The sequence below is a fragment of the Pseudorca crassidens genome, chromosome 11 (assembly GCF_039906515.1).
Source record: "Pseudorca crassidens isolate mPseCra1 chromosome 11, mPseCra1.hap1, whole genome shotgun sequence".
Lineage (NCBI taxonomy): Eukaryota > Metazoa > Chordata > Mammalia > Artiodactyla > Delphinidae > Pseudorca > Pseudorca crassidens.
This window is the reverse complement of record NC_090306.1, coordinates 67,479,032-67,498,634: the sequence shown is the minus strand read 5'-3', so window position 1 is coordinate 67,498,634 and position 19,603 is coordinate 67,479,032. Positions and strand designations below refer to the sequence as shown.

Genomic DNA, 19,603 nt, shown 5'->3' with positions numbered 1-19,603 from the left:
AGACCAAAAGAGTTTGTACTAGTTTTGTTGGGAAGTATCCTCCCTCCTATATTGAGTTCAATTTTTAGCCATTATTGATGGGAAGTGCTAAAACCACAGTGGGTTATTTGCAGTGATGTACTGGCTGCTAAAACAATAAAACCATCAAAATTTAAGTGGCATTTACATGCATGACATAATTATATTCACAACCACAAATGCCTTATTTGAAAGAAGAACTATAACAGTTAAGCTGACAGAAGAGATCTTCAGGATTTCATATATATTCAGGATTTCATTAGTATTTTGTGAGTTTCTTTTACAGTCTGACTTCAGGTTGCTAACATTAAAAAACTACACACAAATGACAAGACAAAGATGTTCGCTGGAAGGTGTTGGATGAATCTGTAGCAAAGAAGGTAGTTCATGTAATATTTCCCAGCAACACCCATAGCTTGGTATATTTAGGGACAGTTTTAGTCATACAGAAGACCAACTCTTAGACAAATCAGGATAGCAAAGGAATTTTTCTTACAATATGATCAGCACATTGACTTTGCTCACATGACAGTAATGTGAAGGAAGAATTTATTTTTCAGCTTCCTTGCTGACAAACACAGCTTGTCTGAGATATATAAAACTTTGAAGAGTTACCAAGTCAACAAATGTGGTTTGGTGTTTTGCTTTGCTTTGCAGGAGTATGTTCTGATTATTATATAGACAGTGACAGGGAAAAAATGTTGAAACTTGTGCCAGAATGTAAATCAACTTCCTGCTTGCTTCATTGAGAAAGTCTTGTTATGTCGGCTGAACTAAGTAGTGTACTTGGTATATCAACCAAATTAACAGTTCGCTAAAAGTGTGAATTACTTAAACACTAATACATTAAATTTGAGGTTTTAAAACAACTAAATGATAGTTTGGAAGCTGAGCCAATCAGCTGTTACGATATGCTGAGGTATACAGTAATTTTTAAAGGGAAATTTTCAGGCAAAGTATTTGACCTTTGGCATGAACACTTCATGTTTTTACAAGATAAAAAATCAGGTTTTGTAAATCAACTATACTTCATTTTTTTTAAAAAAGAAACTAGTTTAGTCCCCAGCTTTTAAAATATGTGAATTAAGGTTATTTGTCTGATAGCATCATTGTTTTTTAAAAAATGATCTTAATTAGCCTTTCATGCAAGAAAGAAATATCAAATGTTTTCAGTGTTACATAAGGTCAAAGGACAAAAATGAAAGTTAGAAATTTTGGGGAAAAGATTCTTCAAATTGTTATGATGGGTTCCACAATTTATCAGTAAGTAGGTGATGATTTTAATATTGCACTGTTGCAAAATGTTATAAGCATATACCTTACAAATTTGATAAGACTTTGAATTTTATTTTCCATCAAAAGAAAACCCATGCATAGGAAATTAATAGATCAAGAATCTATTATTTTTCATCAAAAGTTATTATAGATTTAACTATACTTTTGATGGATAAATTTTTGGAACTGGCTACCAATAAAGAATTGAGGACAAATTTTGAAAAGTGTCATTTTCTGCATATTGGGTAAAAGTTAAAACTGAATATCCTGAGCTTGCTAAAATTGCTTCAAAGTCTCTTCCCCTGTTTTGGTCAATATACATCTGTGAAACTAATTTCTCTGTTGTGAGTGCTACTAAAACAAATCATAGAGGTAGTTTAGATATACCTTACCCCTTGTGATCAGCATTGTCATCAGTCCAACCTAGATTCGGTAGATTAGCAAGAATGATGCCAGCCTCCAAAAGAGCCCCCAGGAAGCTCTACCTCCTGGTATTTTCACCTTGTGTAATCCCCTTCCACATTCAACATGGGGTTGATGTGATAGTATGTCACTTCTGAGTTTAGGTCATAACAGAGACTGCAGTGTCTGTCTTGGTTGTTGTGTCGCTTTCTCTCTGGAAGCCAGCTGCCTTGTCGTGCACAGCCCAGTAGAGAGGCCCTCATACTGAGGAATTGAGGCTTTTGGCCAACAACCAGTGAGAAACTGATGAGGCCTTTTACCATCAGCTCAGTGAGGCAAATTCTCCAGCCCAGACAAGGCTTCAGATGACTGTAGTCCTGACCAACATCTTGACTAAAACCTCATAAGAGACCCTGAATCATGAACACCCAGCTAATCTGCTTCCAGATTCCTGACCAACAGAAATTGTCAGATAATAACTGTTATTTTAAGCCACTAAGTTTTGGCATATTTTTTTATGCAGTAATAGATAACTAATGCAAAAGCAAGAAGCAAGCTTATTTGTTATATTAAAAACTTTAAATATTGACATATGCTATTAGTTCAGAATGTGTGAATTGGTGTTTAATATGAAGAATGGCTATTTCAGTGATAACTTTTGGTTAAATAAGAATTATGAAATGACAAAAGTTGCTAGTGCGATAGCTGTTCTCTATAATTGCCTATATGCATACTTCCAATGAAAATTCTGCAGTTTTATGTAATTCTTTTCTTTTTTGTTTATCCTGTTTTTGAAATATAATTTTATGGGTCTGAATCTAATAAAACATTTAGGCTTGTATTTTGTATGGCCTTTTTTACTTTTATTTTTCCAGTTCATTTTTGTTTGATCTTACAAAAGTATTGGTCCATGGGGACTTCCCTGGTGGTACAGTGGTTAAGAATCCGCCTGCTAATGCAGGGGACACGGGTTTGAGCCCTGGTCTGGGAAGATCCCACATGCCGCGGAACAACTGCTGTGTGCCACAACTACTGAGCCTGTGCTCTAGAGCCCACAAGCCACAACTACTGAGCTCGTGTGCTGCAGTTACTGAAGCCTGTGTGCCTAGAGCCTGTGCTCCGCCACAAGAGAAGCCACCTCAATGAGAAGCCCGTGCACCACAATGAAGAGTAGCCCCTGCTTGATGCAACTAGAGAAAGCCTGTGTGCAGCAGTGAAGACCCAGCACAGCCAAAAAAAAAAAAGTGTTTGTCCATGATGTAATGGAATTTAAAAATAAAAGGAGAAAGAAAGTGGTTCTTCACTACAGATAGGCTACATTAGGTCCACTGTCATAATTCTCAGAGTACCTTACACTTACCTTATTGTGATAGTTGTCTTGCTTTATTGTCATTGGTTATATTCCTATTACACTGAAAGCTCTATGAAAGTCAGAGTCCATGTTTGCACATCTGTGTTTCCTGTTCCATCTTCAGTACTCATAACAGTGTCTGGTACTTAGCAGCTACTCAGTAGATACTGGTCAAAAGAATTAATTTAAAAAAAATTTTTTTATCGTGTTGGAATAATGATTAACTTCCATAATTATAAATAAGTTGGCTATTATAACCATGTGTCCTCAGGGGAATGATAATTGTTTAGGGTGAACAGAAAATACTCTTGGCACTCTTCTTGCTGAATATTAGGTATCTTTAAAAATTTGGGGGGCTTCCCTGGTGGCACAGTGGTTGAGAATCTGCCTACTAATGCAGGGGACACGGGTTGGAGCCCTGGTCTGGGAGGATCCCACATGCCCCGGAGCAACTAGGCCCGTGAGCCACAACTACTGAGCCTGTGCATCTGGAGCCTGTGCTCCGCAACAAGAGAGGCCGCAATAGTGAAAGGCCCGCGCATCACGATGAAGAGTGGCCCCTGCTTGCCACAACTAGAGAAAGCCCTCGCACAGAAACGAAGACCCAACACAGCAAAAATTAATTAATTAATTAATAAATTCCTACCCCCAACATCTAAAAAACAAAAAAATTTTTGTATCTTTTTTATTTCCATAGCACAACCACTGCCTCTGAAGAAGATGTCTCAAGTAGATTTTCCCGAACAGATAGAAGTGGGTTCAGCAGGTATAACAGGGATGCAAATGCTTCAGGTAATTTGGTCTCAAGTAGCACATTGGAAAAGAAAATTGAAGATCTTGAAAAGGTATGAATTACAAATTATTTAAGATTTATGAAATTAATATACCATTGGGATCCCTTTTTCACTTTCATAGCAGCACAGAGAAAAATTGAAATGTGTAAGGAAGAGACAGTGACAAAAAAGGGAAAAGAATGAGGGGCACTAATGGAAGATAACCAGTAGTGTTAATCGGTACTTCCATGTGTAGTCAAATAAAAGCTTTGAATCACTCTTAATTATATATTTTCTAGATGCATAATGGCTAAGCATTTTCTGATTTCCTTAATACTTTTCTGTCCAGTTCTGTTGATGTTAAAACTTTTAGAAATGGAGCCAGCTCTTGAATTGGTTAATATTTAATGGATACTCTCATTTTGCCAAGTGTTATCTTTAATATATTGAAAACAATCTTTGCCTTTGAAATGGTTAGAAGTCTCTGCTAGCAGTATGTACTACTGTGTGTTTATTATATTATCTGTACAGATTGTAGACTTTCTTCTGGGTTGTGAGGTAGAGCCCAGAGCCACTGTGGTGTTTGAAACAATTTTAAGGATAAACCTGTTTAGGAGTATCTTTGAGAACATCTCAAATGAATATTGGCATTAATTTATTAACCATGGGGTCTCAACTTTGTTCTGTAAACATTAAATCCCTAAAATTGATAATGGTGCTGAATTACTTTCTGATTGTTGAAAATGTGTTTTATTTTGCTGAACTGAAACTATTCCTTGTGATATAAAAATTGTTTTAAGTAGAGATTGAATTTTAAAAATTGTTTCTTTTTATAATATTATGATTATTGTTAGTTCACATTCGAACTTTAACCCTAGTTTCTGTGAGTTTAAATTAAAAACTTTAAGGAATACATAGTATAATAGTTTTCAAGGGGGTTCTTCAGAAGGGCTTTTAAAGTTCCACAAGAGTTTGGATTGAGTTCCTAGCAGTTGGCAGCAGCTGATTAATGAGGCCGGCTGGCTGCTTTCCTCTGAGGGTGAGTAAGAAAGAAGCCAAATTCTATGTGAGACCTTTTCAGTTCTGCTTCACTTTTGCCCCCAAGGTGGCTGACCCAGCGTAAAGTCCAGGCTTCTGATAAGATTTCTTTGGAAAAGGTGTTGCATTGTTTAAAGAAAAAAAAAGTTTAAAAACCAGTAATCATTTTCAGTTCCTTCATTTTATCCATTGTCAGTTAACTGGCAGAGCCAGAAGTAAAATGGAGGATCATTATTTTTCTGTTTAGAGTTTTCCATAGAGCCATCTCCTTTTCTTGAACTTTGTATTTTTTATTAAAATTTTGAATTTTCTTCAACAGGGTATTGGTCATTAAATGTTAAGATATTTTATTACTAATGGTGGTGATCAACTAAAGAGCTAAAGTCATTGAGTATTGGTATTTGTTAAAAACTTGGGTAAACATAGATTTAATCAGAAGTATATTTTACAACTCCTGTATTCCTCTCATTCTCTGGTTCTTTTCTGGGATGGGGTCCTCCTTTCCTTACCAAGTGACTTAAGAAATTCATTGGAAATCTTCATGTATCTAAGGTACTTCACCAGACTTAGCAGATGTATGCTATTTAAGATTATAAACAACTTGTTACTTCCCAATTAATACTTTGTAATTATATCTACCAGGAAGTGGTAAGAGAAAGACAAGAAAACTTAAGACTTGTGAGACTAATGCAAGATAAAGAGGAAATGATTGGAAAACTCAAAGAAGAAATTGATTTGTTAAATCGAGTGAGTATTCACATATTTCAGTTTAATGGTTTCCTTTTTTTCTGTCAACTGGATGAAAATACATAAATATGAAGAAATTATTTAATTTTATTAAATAATAATATGAACTAAATAGTTCATTCTTTTGTTAATGCAATAGTAATTTGTGGTAGCCAGAACCGTCATTTCATTCCATAAACTGATTTCCTCTGGCCAGTTACCAGTCAGTTGTATTTACTTAATATTGTTCTTTTGGGGATGGACCAGTGAATGGATTTGTTCTGTGTTTTGTTAGGGTCTGGAGGTAAGAGGCAGCTTGGTCAGCACCACACATAAAATGGTACTGGTACAGAGTTGCCCCAGTGAAGAACTAAAATTGCTACTGTCTTGCCATAAGAAACTCCATATGTCCTTGTCTTTGTGGTATTTTCACCACTTTTTTTTCTTCAGTTATACATATGCATCCCCAGCTTTAGGTTTAGCCTAAACCTAAGGTCTCTCTTTTTTTTTTTCTCTTTCAGCCCTAGAATTTACTCCCTGCTTAAGAAGCAGGTATTAATGCTAGGCCATACTTAGGTAATGGTAATGAGGAGAGATTTCATAGTTTCCCTTTTTCGAAGGCTTTACATAAGATGGAGGAAAGAAATAAATTTGCTTCAGGGAAAAACGGAACAAATTCCTAATCCAATCTTAACTCTAATTCTAAAAGAAGGGAAAATAGAAAGCTTCATTATGTGCAGACTTATTCTAATACAGCTCTCCAGCATTAACTGCAGGGTGTGGATGAGGACACTGAAACTCAGAGTTTAACTTGCTCAAGGTCATATGTAGTAATCACATAGTTATCTGCTGAGCCAGTATTTGACCCTCAGTTATTCAATAGTTTTAATTCTAAGTAAGCTCTTCCATTCTTATAGACTGCCTTTCATCTTGGTTTGGAACACGGGCATTCCTCTTTTGGTTCTAGAATATGATTCAATAAAATCTGTAAATATTTTTATGTCTATGATGTATTCGCATTGTCTTAGTCAGTGTGTTCATTAAAAAGAATAAAAAAAAACACCTGCCCTTACAGAGTTTGTAATCTAGTAAATGATATGTGAATGTATTTTATTATTTAATTCTAAATCTTAGGTAGGTCTCAGTTGTAGTGATTTTAGGAATCCCGTATCTTTATTATTGTTAGTTTCAACAAATTAGTTTCCTAATATCATTAATTTAGTTTGTGAGTAAATACAAATTCTGTGTTTGAACATTTAAAACTCATTTACCTAATTGTTCAAAGACAGTATACTAAATGTTTCAGAATTTTACTATCCAGTAGTACACTTAGAATTCAAATTGATTTCTCCAAGTTTAGTATTTTGAATTGCAAGGATAAATCTATAAATGTTTTCTTTTCCAACCATCAGTAAATAGTCTACCTTGAAATAGTCTTTCTTCAAACTAAAACTTATAGTGGATTGCCTTTGTATTTACCAACTGGTGTTTATATGGTACTAAGATTAATATAAGGAACATAGAGCTAGAATCAGATAACTTTAAAGCACCTAGTTTAGTGGCTTTTGCATTTTTTTAAGCTCTAAACCTTTCCCTTAAACAAAATATCATAGAGAAGCCTAACATAAATTGAACCAGATCAACTCTGTAAGCCCCAGACCTCCTTTTCTGTATACCTCAGTTCTATCACCTCCCCAAATTCTCCCCCTGCAACATGCATACTTGTCAAAGATCACCAACGTGGTAGGGGTACATCTAGAACTTGTACCTGGATCTTTTTGATGCCTAATTTGACACAGGGTTGCAATCCAAGGCCCCAAACCTCACATTGACTGCATATGTATTTAGCTCTTAGTTTGGGGAAGGAGGGATTTGTTTTTAACTAAAAACTTAAATTATTTATAGTGATTAAAAATTGGAAGATTCACAATAAAGAATTCTGATTTCTGGCTTCTCTTTAAAAACTGAAAGATCTGGCAGGAGCTGGCCTGCATTATCATGATACCAGTGAGGAGTCTAAGTAGTGGATGCTGCCTTTAGGTGGGGCATATTCCTTCCAAAGTTGTTTTCAGAACTAGCCCTCGTTTGCAGACTAATTGCTTGTATGAATTATCTTTGAATGTATATTTTTGAAATTTTTTTTATCACCTTCAGAATACTTTTAAGTGTTTTAAAAACTTACGTATTATTTTCCTTTTTGTTTCCTTAAGGACCTAGATGACATAGAAGATGAAAATGAACAACTAAAGCAGGAGAATAAAACTCTTTTGAAAGTTGTTGGGCAGCTAACAAGGTAGAAGATTCAAGGCTCAGTGTGGAAAAATATTTTAAAACTACTGATTGAATGTTTTGGGCGCTAGGACAGTATTCCTATGCTGTAATACATTAAACTAACTAAGTATGTATATTTATTTCTAGAAAACAGTGGATGTTTATTTTCAAAATATTTCTTTTTCATTATCAGTTTCAAAAAGTATCAACCTTTTAGTTCACAAATAAGTAACATCTTTTAGTTATTAAACTGGTAGGTTATGCCTCTTTCGGTTTTGTGTGGTATTCAAATAACGTATGGTTTAAAGTCACAACCATCTGAATATATTTCATCTATGGTAGTGCATTTTCTCCCTAAAAGCATATACATAGTCTTTGTTTACATGAATTCAAATACTTTTTAGGGAGTTACCTGCAAATGCCTTATTACTGATGTGTGCAACCTTTTATATGTTGATGATTTACTCCTAAAGGTCTTTATCTACTGTCATTTGTTCTCTCAACTTATTCTAAGCAATTTAGAGGAACATAGAGTCACACTCTTTTGTATAACAGTCATCTTTAAAAAAGGAAAGCTATTATAAAAAAAAAAGTCAGTTAATATCATATACTAGTTGGCTAAATATAAAATTTAAGAGAATACTTGAATTATGCTATAGTAAATTAAAATGTACTATTTTGTATTCAAATATTGAAATAAATTTAAAATCACTTTGACTTCAGAAAAACATACAATTGTAATTTTAATGTAAAATTTCTTATGTAGGTACTACTTTTTTTTTTATTATTATTCCAAGGTTTATAAGTGAACATGGGGTATTTTAAAAGTTGTTTTATTCATCAAGCCTAGAGAGTGTATACAATTTCAGTGTAGAAGGAAAAAAAAATCCATATTTTTAATTATCATATGCATTAAAATCAAAACCAAAATATTTATCCACATTTAAAACATTTGTACTTACTGTAACAAAACAGTATGTAAACAGAAATAATACTGAAATACTTTGCTTAATTTCTAACTTGGAGGATAACACTGTGACACAGTTGTTCCCATATGAGAGAATTATTCCCCTACCTCAAATTTAAGGGATTTTCTTCCTAACTTTGGATTTATAAAAACAATTATTTTGAAGAATTATACAAATTTTCTCTTTTATTAAGTAACAATAATGTTTAGAATTATTTTATATTATTACATTCTCATGTTGAGTAAGGAAACCTTCTCCTTTAAAATACACTAAGAAATATCTGTCTGAAGTTGAATCTCAAACAGTCTACTGGTACCCTTTTATCCAATTAATGTATGTAAATGGCTTGAACATAGTAAAAACCCATTTTGGGTACCCTACTGACTCTTTTCCTTTTACGTGCTAAGCCACTTCATTATTCACTGTTAGAAAAATAGGGAAGGTGAGACAGTTGGGAAAAAATGCAGAGTAAATGATAAATATCAATGTTGAATACTAAAACTCTGCAGTAATCTAGATCGTGCCCTCTCCCCTCCCCCATGCCCCCAATTCAGAAGTTTCAACGTTGACTAATCATCAGAATCATTTGGGTTGCTTAAAAAGAATTCTTGGGTTATAGCTTCTAGATAGGTTTAGGTTGAGACCCTGGATAGAATTTTTAAAGCTCAACATCTAATGATTCTGTTCATAACTTAGATTTGGAAACAGCTACCCTTGCCTCTTTCCTCCTATATCTTCCATTGAAAACCCTGAAATTAACATAATTTTAGCTATTAGCATTTTTTCACCATTTAGTTTATTTAATAATTAACTTGGTCACTGGAGAACTTCACATATGTCCATATATATATTTAGCAAAAAGTTCAATGTTAGATTACCAAACTTGATAAAGTTGTAGAATTACTGCATAAGGGCATCCTTTTTGGAGAATAGTCCCAGCATGGGAACAGTGATCTGCTGCCCACATGTCAAAGTGGTATGCCAGGCTCAGTCACCATCTTTGGGGGTGAAGTCCTCATCTCCCTTTGTTTACCCTTAGGCGTATGGCAGAAATATCGGTGTTGCCTAGTTTCCCATCCATACTTTGGATGTTGTGAAAATGGTGTTAGTATCCAGCCTTAAAATGTATTTGTGTACTCGTTTTTCAATAAGAGAAGTATTTTGACTTTTCTGTTTAATCCATTTGGAAGTAAAGGAATATTTCATTTCCCCCTTTAAAATTATGCCAGGTATTAATGCTTTTAAAGACCAAGCTGTTTTAAAGTTTTTCCTTTATTTCAGTTTATCAGGAGCATTTCCAACAATGATCTTTTACATAACGGTACCTATGCAGGAGCCTGGCAACTTAGGCAAAGCAGTTCATTTGCAGTCCTCCCTCCTGTCCTTAAAATGTATATTTATATCACATATAGATTTTTACACTGAATATTGAAAAATAAAGTAGGATCTGCTACAGTTTCCCTTTAAATTTTATAAAAAGCACGAGATTTTAAAAAGGTTACTTAAATACATGTGCATGACCTTAAAAAACTTGGCTATTGTCAATAAAGTGCTAGTATTTGTGAAATTATTAGTCCCGTTCAGAAATAATATTTCTTATATCTCTTGGGAATTTGTGGCATAATAAAGCATATCCAAAGTTCTAATGTGTTTATGATATTATTTTCAAAACAGTAAGTTTATCATCTTTAAAATGAATGTGACTCTCCTCCTTGATTTCTGACATGCATAAACTTGGGAATTACTGTAGTAATATCTGTTTCATCTTTCTAGAATTGTTACTAATTTTATTGCACTATAGTTACCTTTAGAGAGGAAGAGGAAGGCTTTAGGGTGTGTATTTCTAAGGGAATTTATTAAATATAGTAGATTAACATTGTAATACTTGCTCAAGTAGTTTATAACAGAAGGTTAAGTATCAGGAGCAGATATCTGAAACAATGTGTTTTTAAAAATAACTTTCTAGTTGCAGTAGAAAGCAATGTATTCTTAAGGTAAAAAACCTACCTCAGTTACATGTGGTTTCTGTTTTCTGGATTACTCTGGATTTTTATAATTAGAAATTAAAATGCAAGTTTTTGAGTCCACTAATACTTTGTGGAAAATAATGCAAGTCCATGTAGTAGCACGTCCGTATGTTCAACACCAAAAGACAAAGTAGGAAGGACCTTGGGTTTGATGATGAATCTGATGTCCTACACAGTATTCATATGTATAGTGATAGTTATCTTTCATCTTTTTTGTAGTTCTTTGATCTTGACTCAGTACCTAGTAAGTTCATGCAATGTTGGCACTTATTTAATAACTATTCATAATGTTGTTAATAACCTGTTATAAGATTCAGGCATATATTTTCATCTTATAATACGAAAAACCGAACACCAGCTTATCACTGGGGAGAATATATTAAGTGAGAAGGAACTAACATTCAGGAATCAGAACTTTAAAATAACATGTTAAAGTCAGTGGTAAATGTTCTCATTATATCTAAACCATTCCTAATATGTAACAGTAAACTTGACTTCTTTTGCATTGGAACTATGCTCTCATAAATAAAGGACATCCCATTGATTAGGATTGTAACTTGTACGACTTATCTGAGAACTAGTGACACTTTTGTTGTTTCAATAAACTGAAAACATAGTACTAATAAGACAAACATTTTGCTCATCAGGTCCATCAACAAAGGTACTTCCCCCCATCCTGTTACGTTTTCTCATTGATGTATAGAAGTTGGTCGTTTCATTCTCAGTGTAGACTTGAATCATAGTCCAAGAAAACCTGAGCCCACGTTGTTTTTTTAGTTTACTTAGCTAGAATCTCACAGCATATTAAAGTCATATCCCCATCCTACCCCCCCAAAATAATTATATGTGAGAAAAATATGGTTGAGGGGGTTATGTTAAATTTTCATACTTATTCTTTCAGCAAGTATTTATTAGTCAACTGGGTATACAATTCTAGATATTACAGAAGTTTCCAAAAAATGGACATGGACCAGCCCTTCTATCTAGCATTGTACAATCTGTATAGTGTGTGTCAGTGCTATCTTAAGAGTGCTATATCTTAAGTAGCATTAGCCAGTCTAATCTGAATAGTTCATTCAAAAGTATTCTTTTTGTATTTATTATCCAGCCATTGTATTTTAGGTCTGGTTAATAGGTACTGTTTAATTTGCTGCAGCATTTACTGAGTGGTGGATGAAAGACCTGATGCATTTTGGGAAGTATCTTACCATGTTTCTTTAAGATAATTATGTATTATGAAAAGAACATTTTAAAGGCATTTGTAGCAGTGGTGAAGTAAAAAGAATTCAGTTTATGTCAGATACACCAAACTGTTAATGGTATTCAAATGTAATTTTAAGTTAGTTTTTCTGTATACATTATTGATTACTGGTTTGTTTTAGGTATTTAAGTCTAATAAACAGTTCACATATTGGCAGTCACTTTGGTAATAATAGAATGTTAGTGATGATCACTTGATGGACATTTATTACATGCCTGTTTTGTTTTGTTTTGTTTCCCCCTCTGGATACCTAATAGATGTATATTACCTTTTTTTGGTGAACTTGTTTCTTGAAAGTTTTGACTGTGCTATTCAGGGTTTTTATTATTATGCTTTTCTGCTAAATTTAAGTATCAGATGTCTGCTGTTACCAGTAAAGACCATGAAAGCTAAAATTACTGTTTTGTTGAAAAATCAGCTAATTCAGGTAATGCAAATTTGTAGAGAAACATGTGGATCATTTATTGATCACATTAGTATTGTGTAGACAGCTTTCATAATTCCCATTGCGTAGGTTTTCACTGGGGTAGTCAACGTGATATAGATTCACTTTTAATATGCTTTGCATGTAAAGTAATAAATACTCAATAAAAAGTAAATTTTTGTTTAATTTTTAACACTGGTTAATTATTTTTTTCCTTCCTGTACTATCGGTGAAACCCTGACCATGAGTTTTATTTTCGAAGTTAAAGGACAATGTTAATATTCTCATTATGTGCCTCTTACTGAAACAGTATGCAGTACTTTAAAATCTTTATTAGTATATTATTGTAGAAGGAATTGTATTTTACAAAACAAAAATATGGTATTGATAAGATCTGAATACATTCGTGGTGGGGCTTTTTGAATGAGGAAGTGTACATGTTCAACCTGACTAAAAATTTTAATTGTTTTTGTGTTTTGAAACTGCACAAATAATTTCTTAATCCAAAATTTGCTCTGTCATCCACTAAATCTGATGGTGGTCAAAGAATTTCAGGTCCCTCATACTTAGAAAAGATAGGTAGAGGTCTGGGAATGTAAAAATCCAGTCTGTGTTTTTTTAGTAAATGGTTTACATAACCTCTTGCCTAATGTGTCATTCTTCATACACCTGCACAGGCTAATCAGTCTTCTTTACTTCTAGAACTCTAAATCTTCTCAGTAATGTCATACATGTCTAAGAAGTGAACAAGCATCTTTCAGTCAGACTGTTTAGATAAAGTCTCAAGTCATTATGTAAGAATGTACTCCATTTGCAAGTTTATTGAAAAAATTTGCAAGGTCTCCTAGTCTCAACTGGAACTGGATCTCTTTATCTTAGACTTCATCAAATCCCTATTTTTTGTTTTTCCTTCTAGATTCACTCTGTGCGTGCACACAATTCTATGAGTAGCTATAAACTACCCATATGATTTTTTAATCTCATGCCTCTAGTTTTCTCTTTTCACCTCTACAAGAGGTTGGTTACATTTTACTCTCGGTCAGCTTCTTGGAAAGAATTATGTAATATTAGACCTTCATGTTAAAGAGGTAGGGCTGGTTATAATACCCTTTACAAACCTTTTTTTTTTTTTTTTTAATGTCTAACCATGTAAGGTTAAAAAGAAAGCAAAGCACTTCTCTCTTAATTCTGGACCAAATGCACAATTCAATTCTCACTTTAAAAAAACTGCTCTGACTGAATAAAGATGCTTTTAATAAAGGAGAATGCTACTTGGTGTCAGATAGTTGAGCAGTATGAAAAAAAATTAATATGAGCTAGTTAGGAAAGGTAGATTGGACTTTGACTTTATACATGTGAAAGAAAAACGAAATAAGGGTTTTGACTGCTAGGTATGTTTTTTCATGTTGAAGTATGAAAAATTATTCAGGATAAATTATTGTCTTAGTCCATATATGATCAGCAGCTATACCTGCTTAGATATACTACGGGACATGAAATTTACAGTCTATATTACATTACAGGCTTTTATCCAGGGAAATGTTTGCATTCCTTTGAAATGTAAACTATTTACTGTGGTTAAACAAAGGTGGATGATGTCATCAGTGGACATTTTAGCTTTATGGAAGCAAAGTTTTAGGAAAAATAATAGAAAGGTATCTGACTCCTTTTATTATTTTTGTAGTGCAAAAGTATAAACAAAGCTATCAGTCAAAGGCATAGGAAATTCCATTTGAAGAACCTGCAAATCAGTTTTGGTAAGAATGCATTCATTTTATACAGTGTTAAGAAAAGTAGGAAAATTATTAGCCTTCTGTAGCCGATTGAAAGTTTCATGAATGGATAATTCAGGATAGTAAACAACATCACTAATCTAAAGTAAAGTTATGCCAGTAATTTTCATATTAACTGTATTCTTTATTATTTAAAGTAAATCAGTTAATCAGTGAACATTGTAATTGGATGAATAAATGTACACTTCAGAATGGTAATTAATGATCATAAGAAGACTAAAAGTACCTCTTGTTTCTTGTAACTCTTTTGAGATCAGTATATCTTAAGTTCAGTTAAGCATAGTGACTCAGTTAACAGTATGAACATAACTTTAACCTTAATTTCGTATAGCATAAAAACATTCAATAATTAATAATTCAGTAACCACATATGCCAGGTATTGTGTTAAGTGCTTTAAATATTGTTTTTATTTGATTCCTTAAAACCTATGCAAGGTACAGATTGGGAGGTTAATTTGCCCAAGGTCACAAAGCAATACTTTGTGCCTTTTGCTATGACATACTCACTTTCATGCCATAATTATTGTCCTATTAAATATTTTCCCAGTGGTTCTCAAAGTGTGGTCCCCGCACTAGTATCATTGGCTTCACTTAGAAACCTGTTAGAAATACAAATTCGTGGGCCCCACCCAACAACAGAATGAGGCGAGGCCCAACAATCTGTGTTTTAACAAGCCCTTCAAATGATTCTGATGCAGGTCAAAGCTTGCAAATTTGCATTATGCACTTCTATTTTTAAGCAAAGATCTTGGTCCTCCTTTTGTCTTTGGACATTATATAAGTAATATAACATGAACTTGTAAAAAAAAATGATATTTTCATTGTTGCTTACATTGCAAAAGATTGTATCAGGAAAAGCCTCAGCATGGATACTGGCAGCTTGACATGACCCCATTAGTTTAGTATTATCTCTGGAACTCAAATGAATTCTTAAGTCCAAGAGTCTGTGGAATGAAATCTTTGTTCTTCTGTGTTAAGGTCAATCTCTGTTATTGCCTGAAGGTTTTTGGTAACAGAAATGCATTTTTGTCAAATTTTAAACCTTGATGGGAACAAATAAATGTATGTTTCATCAGAGTTATAGTTTTGTTTTCATTTTTTTGTATGTATAGACACTGTGGGGTGGTCCATGGGGAGACTGAATTTTCAGTTTACTCTCTGTGCACTCAGAAATTCAATAGCATTTTCTAGCTAATTGACTGGTGAGGATAAAGCCACAAAATTGCATCCCAGTGAGTAAAGAAAAACATTAAAGTCTAATTTGGGATCATTATTTTCTTACATGATGAGATAGTTAAATAATCTACTGTTTTTTTTTTTTTTACTTTTTAAAAACTTTGGAGCAAGTTTCTATTACAGAATTATTATGAAGATGGTACAGAGAGTACTCGAATACCCCACACCCAGTTTCCCCTGTTATTAATGTCTTACGTTAATGTGGTGCATTTGTGATAATTAGTGGATCAATATTGGTACATTATTATTTACTGAAGTTCATACTTGGTTCATGTAGCCTCACTTTTTCCCAAATGTCCTTTCTCTGTTCCAGGATCCACTCTACGCTACCGCATGATGCTTAGTTGTCGTATCTCTTTACACCCTTCTTAGCTGTGAGTTTCTTAGACTTCCCTTGTTTTTGATGACCTCGACAGTTTTGAGGATTATTGGTCAGGTATTTCTCACATCTTACTATGGATGTTTTCAGATATACACAAAAGAAGAGAAATTACCCATATTTTTCCAATCTTAATTTGTCCCCCATTTTCTCATTTTTTGCTGAGGTATTTTTACAGTTAAATTTCAGTCATCCTATCGTTTTACCTGTAAATACCTGAGTATGTGTCTCTAATAGATAAGGCTCAAAAAATAATCACAATATTAGCATCCCCAACTCATTTAATGCTAATTTCTTGATATCATCTGTTTAGTTGGGGTTCTGGCAGGCCTGCAAGAGATCTGCTGGGGGAAAGCACATGTGAGGAAAAATGGGGCAGGAGCTAGGGCAGGTTGGGAAACCTCAGCATAGACCTGACTGCTGTGAAGAAGAGAGGGAAGGAGGATGGTTGAGCAGGAAGTCTTAATCCACAGTGCAGTTTGAAGAAAGTTTTAGCAAGTCTGTAAAAGTCCTCATGCCAAAGATGCCCATTCATCAGAGTAGTCCCACATCTTGCAGGAATGGGCTTGCCTTTGTATTCCTGCTATGCTCCTTTGTTGGCAGGGAGTAGCCAGTAGGAAGCAGGGCCTTAGCTGCACACCATGGCAGATTCAAATCACAGCAGCTGTCAGTTAATTACCCACCCCACAGTAGGAGCATGGAGAAGCCCATTTTCATGGCTGCCGCATCCTGTAATACTTCGTGTTCAAATTTCCCGACACCTCAAAAAATGTCCTTTTACTGTTTATTCAAATAAAGATCCAAATGAGAGTCATTCATTGCATTTGGTTACTATGTCTCTTAAGCCTTTTTTTAACCTATAAATTACACACACCCCCAATTTTTATGCCTTTTTTCAAATTGAAGAAATTAGATCATTTGTGCTGTAGAATTTCCCACATTCTGGATTTGGCTGATTCTATCTTTAAGATGCTGTTTAACTTGTCCCTCTATCCCCCCTATTTTCTATAAATTGTTAATTAGATGAAGAGACTTTACTAGATTCAATATATGTATACCTTTTGGGCAGTAATTTATAAGTGTTGTGTATTTCTGTTGAATCACATCAGAAGGTGCATAATGTCTGGTTGTCTCACTTTTAATGATGTTAAGATAGGTCAGTAAATTCAGATGTTATTAGTTTGATTGCTCTATTTAAAAATTTGACATCAACCTTTTATGTAATGGTTTTAGCAAATATTGATAATTATTGCCCAGATCTATTATATCATTAGGTATTGCAGTGATAATTTTCAAGTTCTATCATTCTGTTTACATTAGTAGTTCGAATTCTTTAAAGAGAAGCTCTTCATCAATTACTTGGTTTCTCTAAAATATAAGGAAGATAAGATCACATTCTTTTCCTTTATTTACCAGTTTTACAGTAATGGGCCAGAGCCCAGGCTGCCTCCAAAGGTAAGTCATATGTTTGTTTTATATGGTTAAAGTGTTTTAATCCATTGCAGTCATTATTTTTTTATGTCCAGATTATCTTATATGTGGCCAGTGGGTGCCCCTTCCAAGTTAGCTCCTGTGTCCTTTTGGTCATGGATAGCCTCCTTGTTTTCTGGCATTAGGTGTTCCAGTCTCATCTTGTACATTGCCTTTTCAAGACCTGGAATTAAGAGCTACCTTTCTTTGTAAAAAATTAAATCCTTGATAACCATCTAGATTATCAGATGAAATAAAAACCAGAGAGCACTTACAGAGTTCTTCTTAACTGTAAAAGCTGTAAGGACCTTGAAACATTTTCCAACTCGTACTTTTACTAGAAAATTTTAGAAAGATGACAGAAAGCTGCTTGTTGCTTTGTGATTTCTCATTCTCTCACTCATTTTCTGTGCAAATAAATGGTAAGCAGATCTTACATATCTTGATTTGAAAAAAATTTAAATCTATTCATGCCTGTTGAGAACCTCAGGAGATTGACTATAAAAGTCAAGATTTTTTCTTTTTTTTTTTAGTAGTTAAATCACAGTAAAGTGGTGTTCAAATTAGAATGCAACACAGAACTAACGTCAGCATGTATAGGTAGATGTTCATTGAGTTGGATGTGAAAAGACATCAGAGAGCTTATATAATTTAATTAAGCTAATAAAATCATAATTAAAAAGTGGTGCACAAATTCTCATTCCTCACCCCATTAAAATTTGGCGCAAACTCGGAGTAGGGGTTTTAATAGATGCTAGACACTTCCGTCTCTAGTCACATATGAATGAGGGTCTATGTAGAGGTGCCAGCCAAGCAAGTTTTCACAGCTGGTTGTGAGGCAATCCTGGTGAGTAGGAGGTGGAGTGTTGGATGACGGCTAGAGGCAGGTTGTGAAGTCACCCTGTGACTGAGCCACCACGAGTTCTTGCGGTGCTTAGAATAAAGCCTGGTTGCTGGCAGCCATCGACTAGGGGACCACCTGATAATTAACATTGACAAAACCTTTCTTCTCTTCCTGCCAGTATCTCCATCCAGAAAGAAGGATCCCCTCTTTTCTTCCAGAACATGGAAACCAGCTGTAGCCTAGGATTCTTGTATTTTGCATCGTGCATTAGTTCACAGATACTCCTTGTATACTACTTTGTGCTAGGCTCTGGTTCTAGGTACTTGGTATATCACAGTGAACGAAAAGACAAATCCTAGCCAACACCATTTTATTCTCTGTTGCCCTAAAAAGAGTGTTGGCACAGGGTGGTTGCTTCTCAGAATGTCCTTTGGAACTTCCCAGAAGATGAGAATTGAAATTCACTTCTCTTTTGACAGAGAGAGTAGCCTCAATATGTGTCATGGGCTATGGTTTGTGTCATAAACATGCTGATAGGTCTAATGTTTGGAAAAGGCAGATTTATTCCCCTAATCATGAGAAATTGGGCATTTAGAGCATAAATTTGTATTTCCATTCATTTAATTTGTTACATGGATTTTATTTTTGCCCCCAAATCATGTCCTTAATGGCCAAGGCTAGTAAGTTCTTAGTGGAGGTCAGGATTCCACATTTTCTAGTACATTCTGATCATCTGAAAGATCTGTAATTATTTACCATTTCTATGCTTAATTTTATAATGGATTCCCAAATATGGATCTATGTTCCTATAGCTCATAAAGTTCCCAAAGTCACCCATGGTTAAATAAAACTTATTTCTCTGTGTGTTTTTCTTTCCTTCTGAGCTCTGCAATTGAGGTGGAACTAAGTACAGTGTCCTTTACAAGCTTTTGGTGTCTAGTTACTTGAGAAACACTCCCCCTACGGTGAAATCATCATCCATTTACTTTTTTTTTTTTTTTTTTTGTAATTGAGCGGTCAGGACACTTTATCCTTTTCCTGTGAGTTACCTAAAGATTTATTTCTTTGGGGAAGAACATATGTGGGGGAATTAGAACCAGTTTTGAGGATTTACCCCTGATTCACTTATGAACTTAGGATAGCCCTTTCCCTTTTATACCTAGATTATTTTAAACTCTTAAAAGTAACTTAAATTGGTAAGAATTATTTCCCCTCCCCAGGGTACTTGAGAAGTTTCTCTTATTTGGTCTCAAATAGGCTTATAACATCTTCATAACTTTAAAAAGCTGAATATCTCTGCGTTGATGGGGAAATAAGACCGAGAGGAGTGTTTTATTTACCCTGAGG

At 34.3% G+C, this 19,603-nt stretch overlaps 1 protein-coding gene across 5 annotated transcripts in view; it reads left to right on the top strand.

The window, feature by feature from the left end:
- Nucleotides 1–16,772, top strand: part of PAWR (pro-apoptotic WT1 regulator) — a 109,072-nt gene extending 92,300 nt beyond the window's left edge. For 2 of the 5 annotated variants that reach the window (XM_067697426.1, XM_067697427.1), the window contains 4 exons: nt 3,744–3,891; nt 5,500–5,604; nt 7,794–7,876; nt 15,877–16,772. In XM_067697426.1, the coding sequence (XP_067553527.1) occupies nt 3,744–3,891; nt 5,500–5,604; nt 7,794–7,876; nt 15,877–15,907 (367 nt within the window). In that variant the 3' untranslated portion in view covers nt 15,908–16,772. Of the gene's footprint in view, nt 1–3,743; nt 3,892–5,499; nt 5,605–7,793; nt 12,728–14,218; nt 15,405–15,876 lie in introns of those variants that run through there. The other 3 variants (XM_067697428.1, XM_067697429.1, XM_067697430.1) reach the window with 3 other exon arrangements.
- Nucleotides 16,773–19,603: the final 2,831 nt, after the last annotated feature.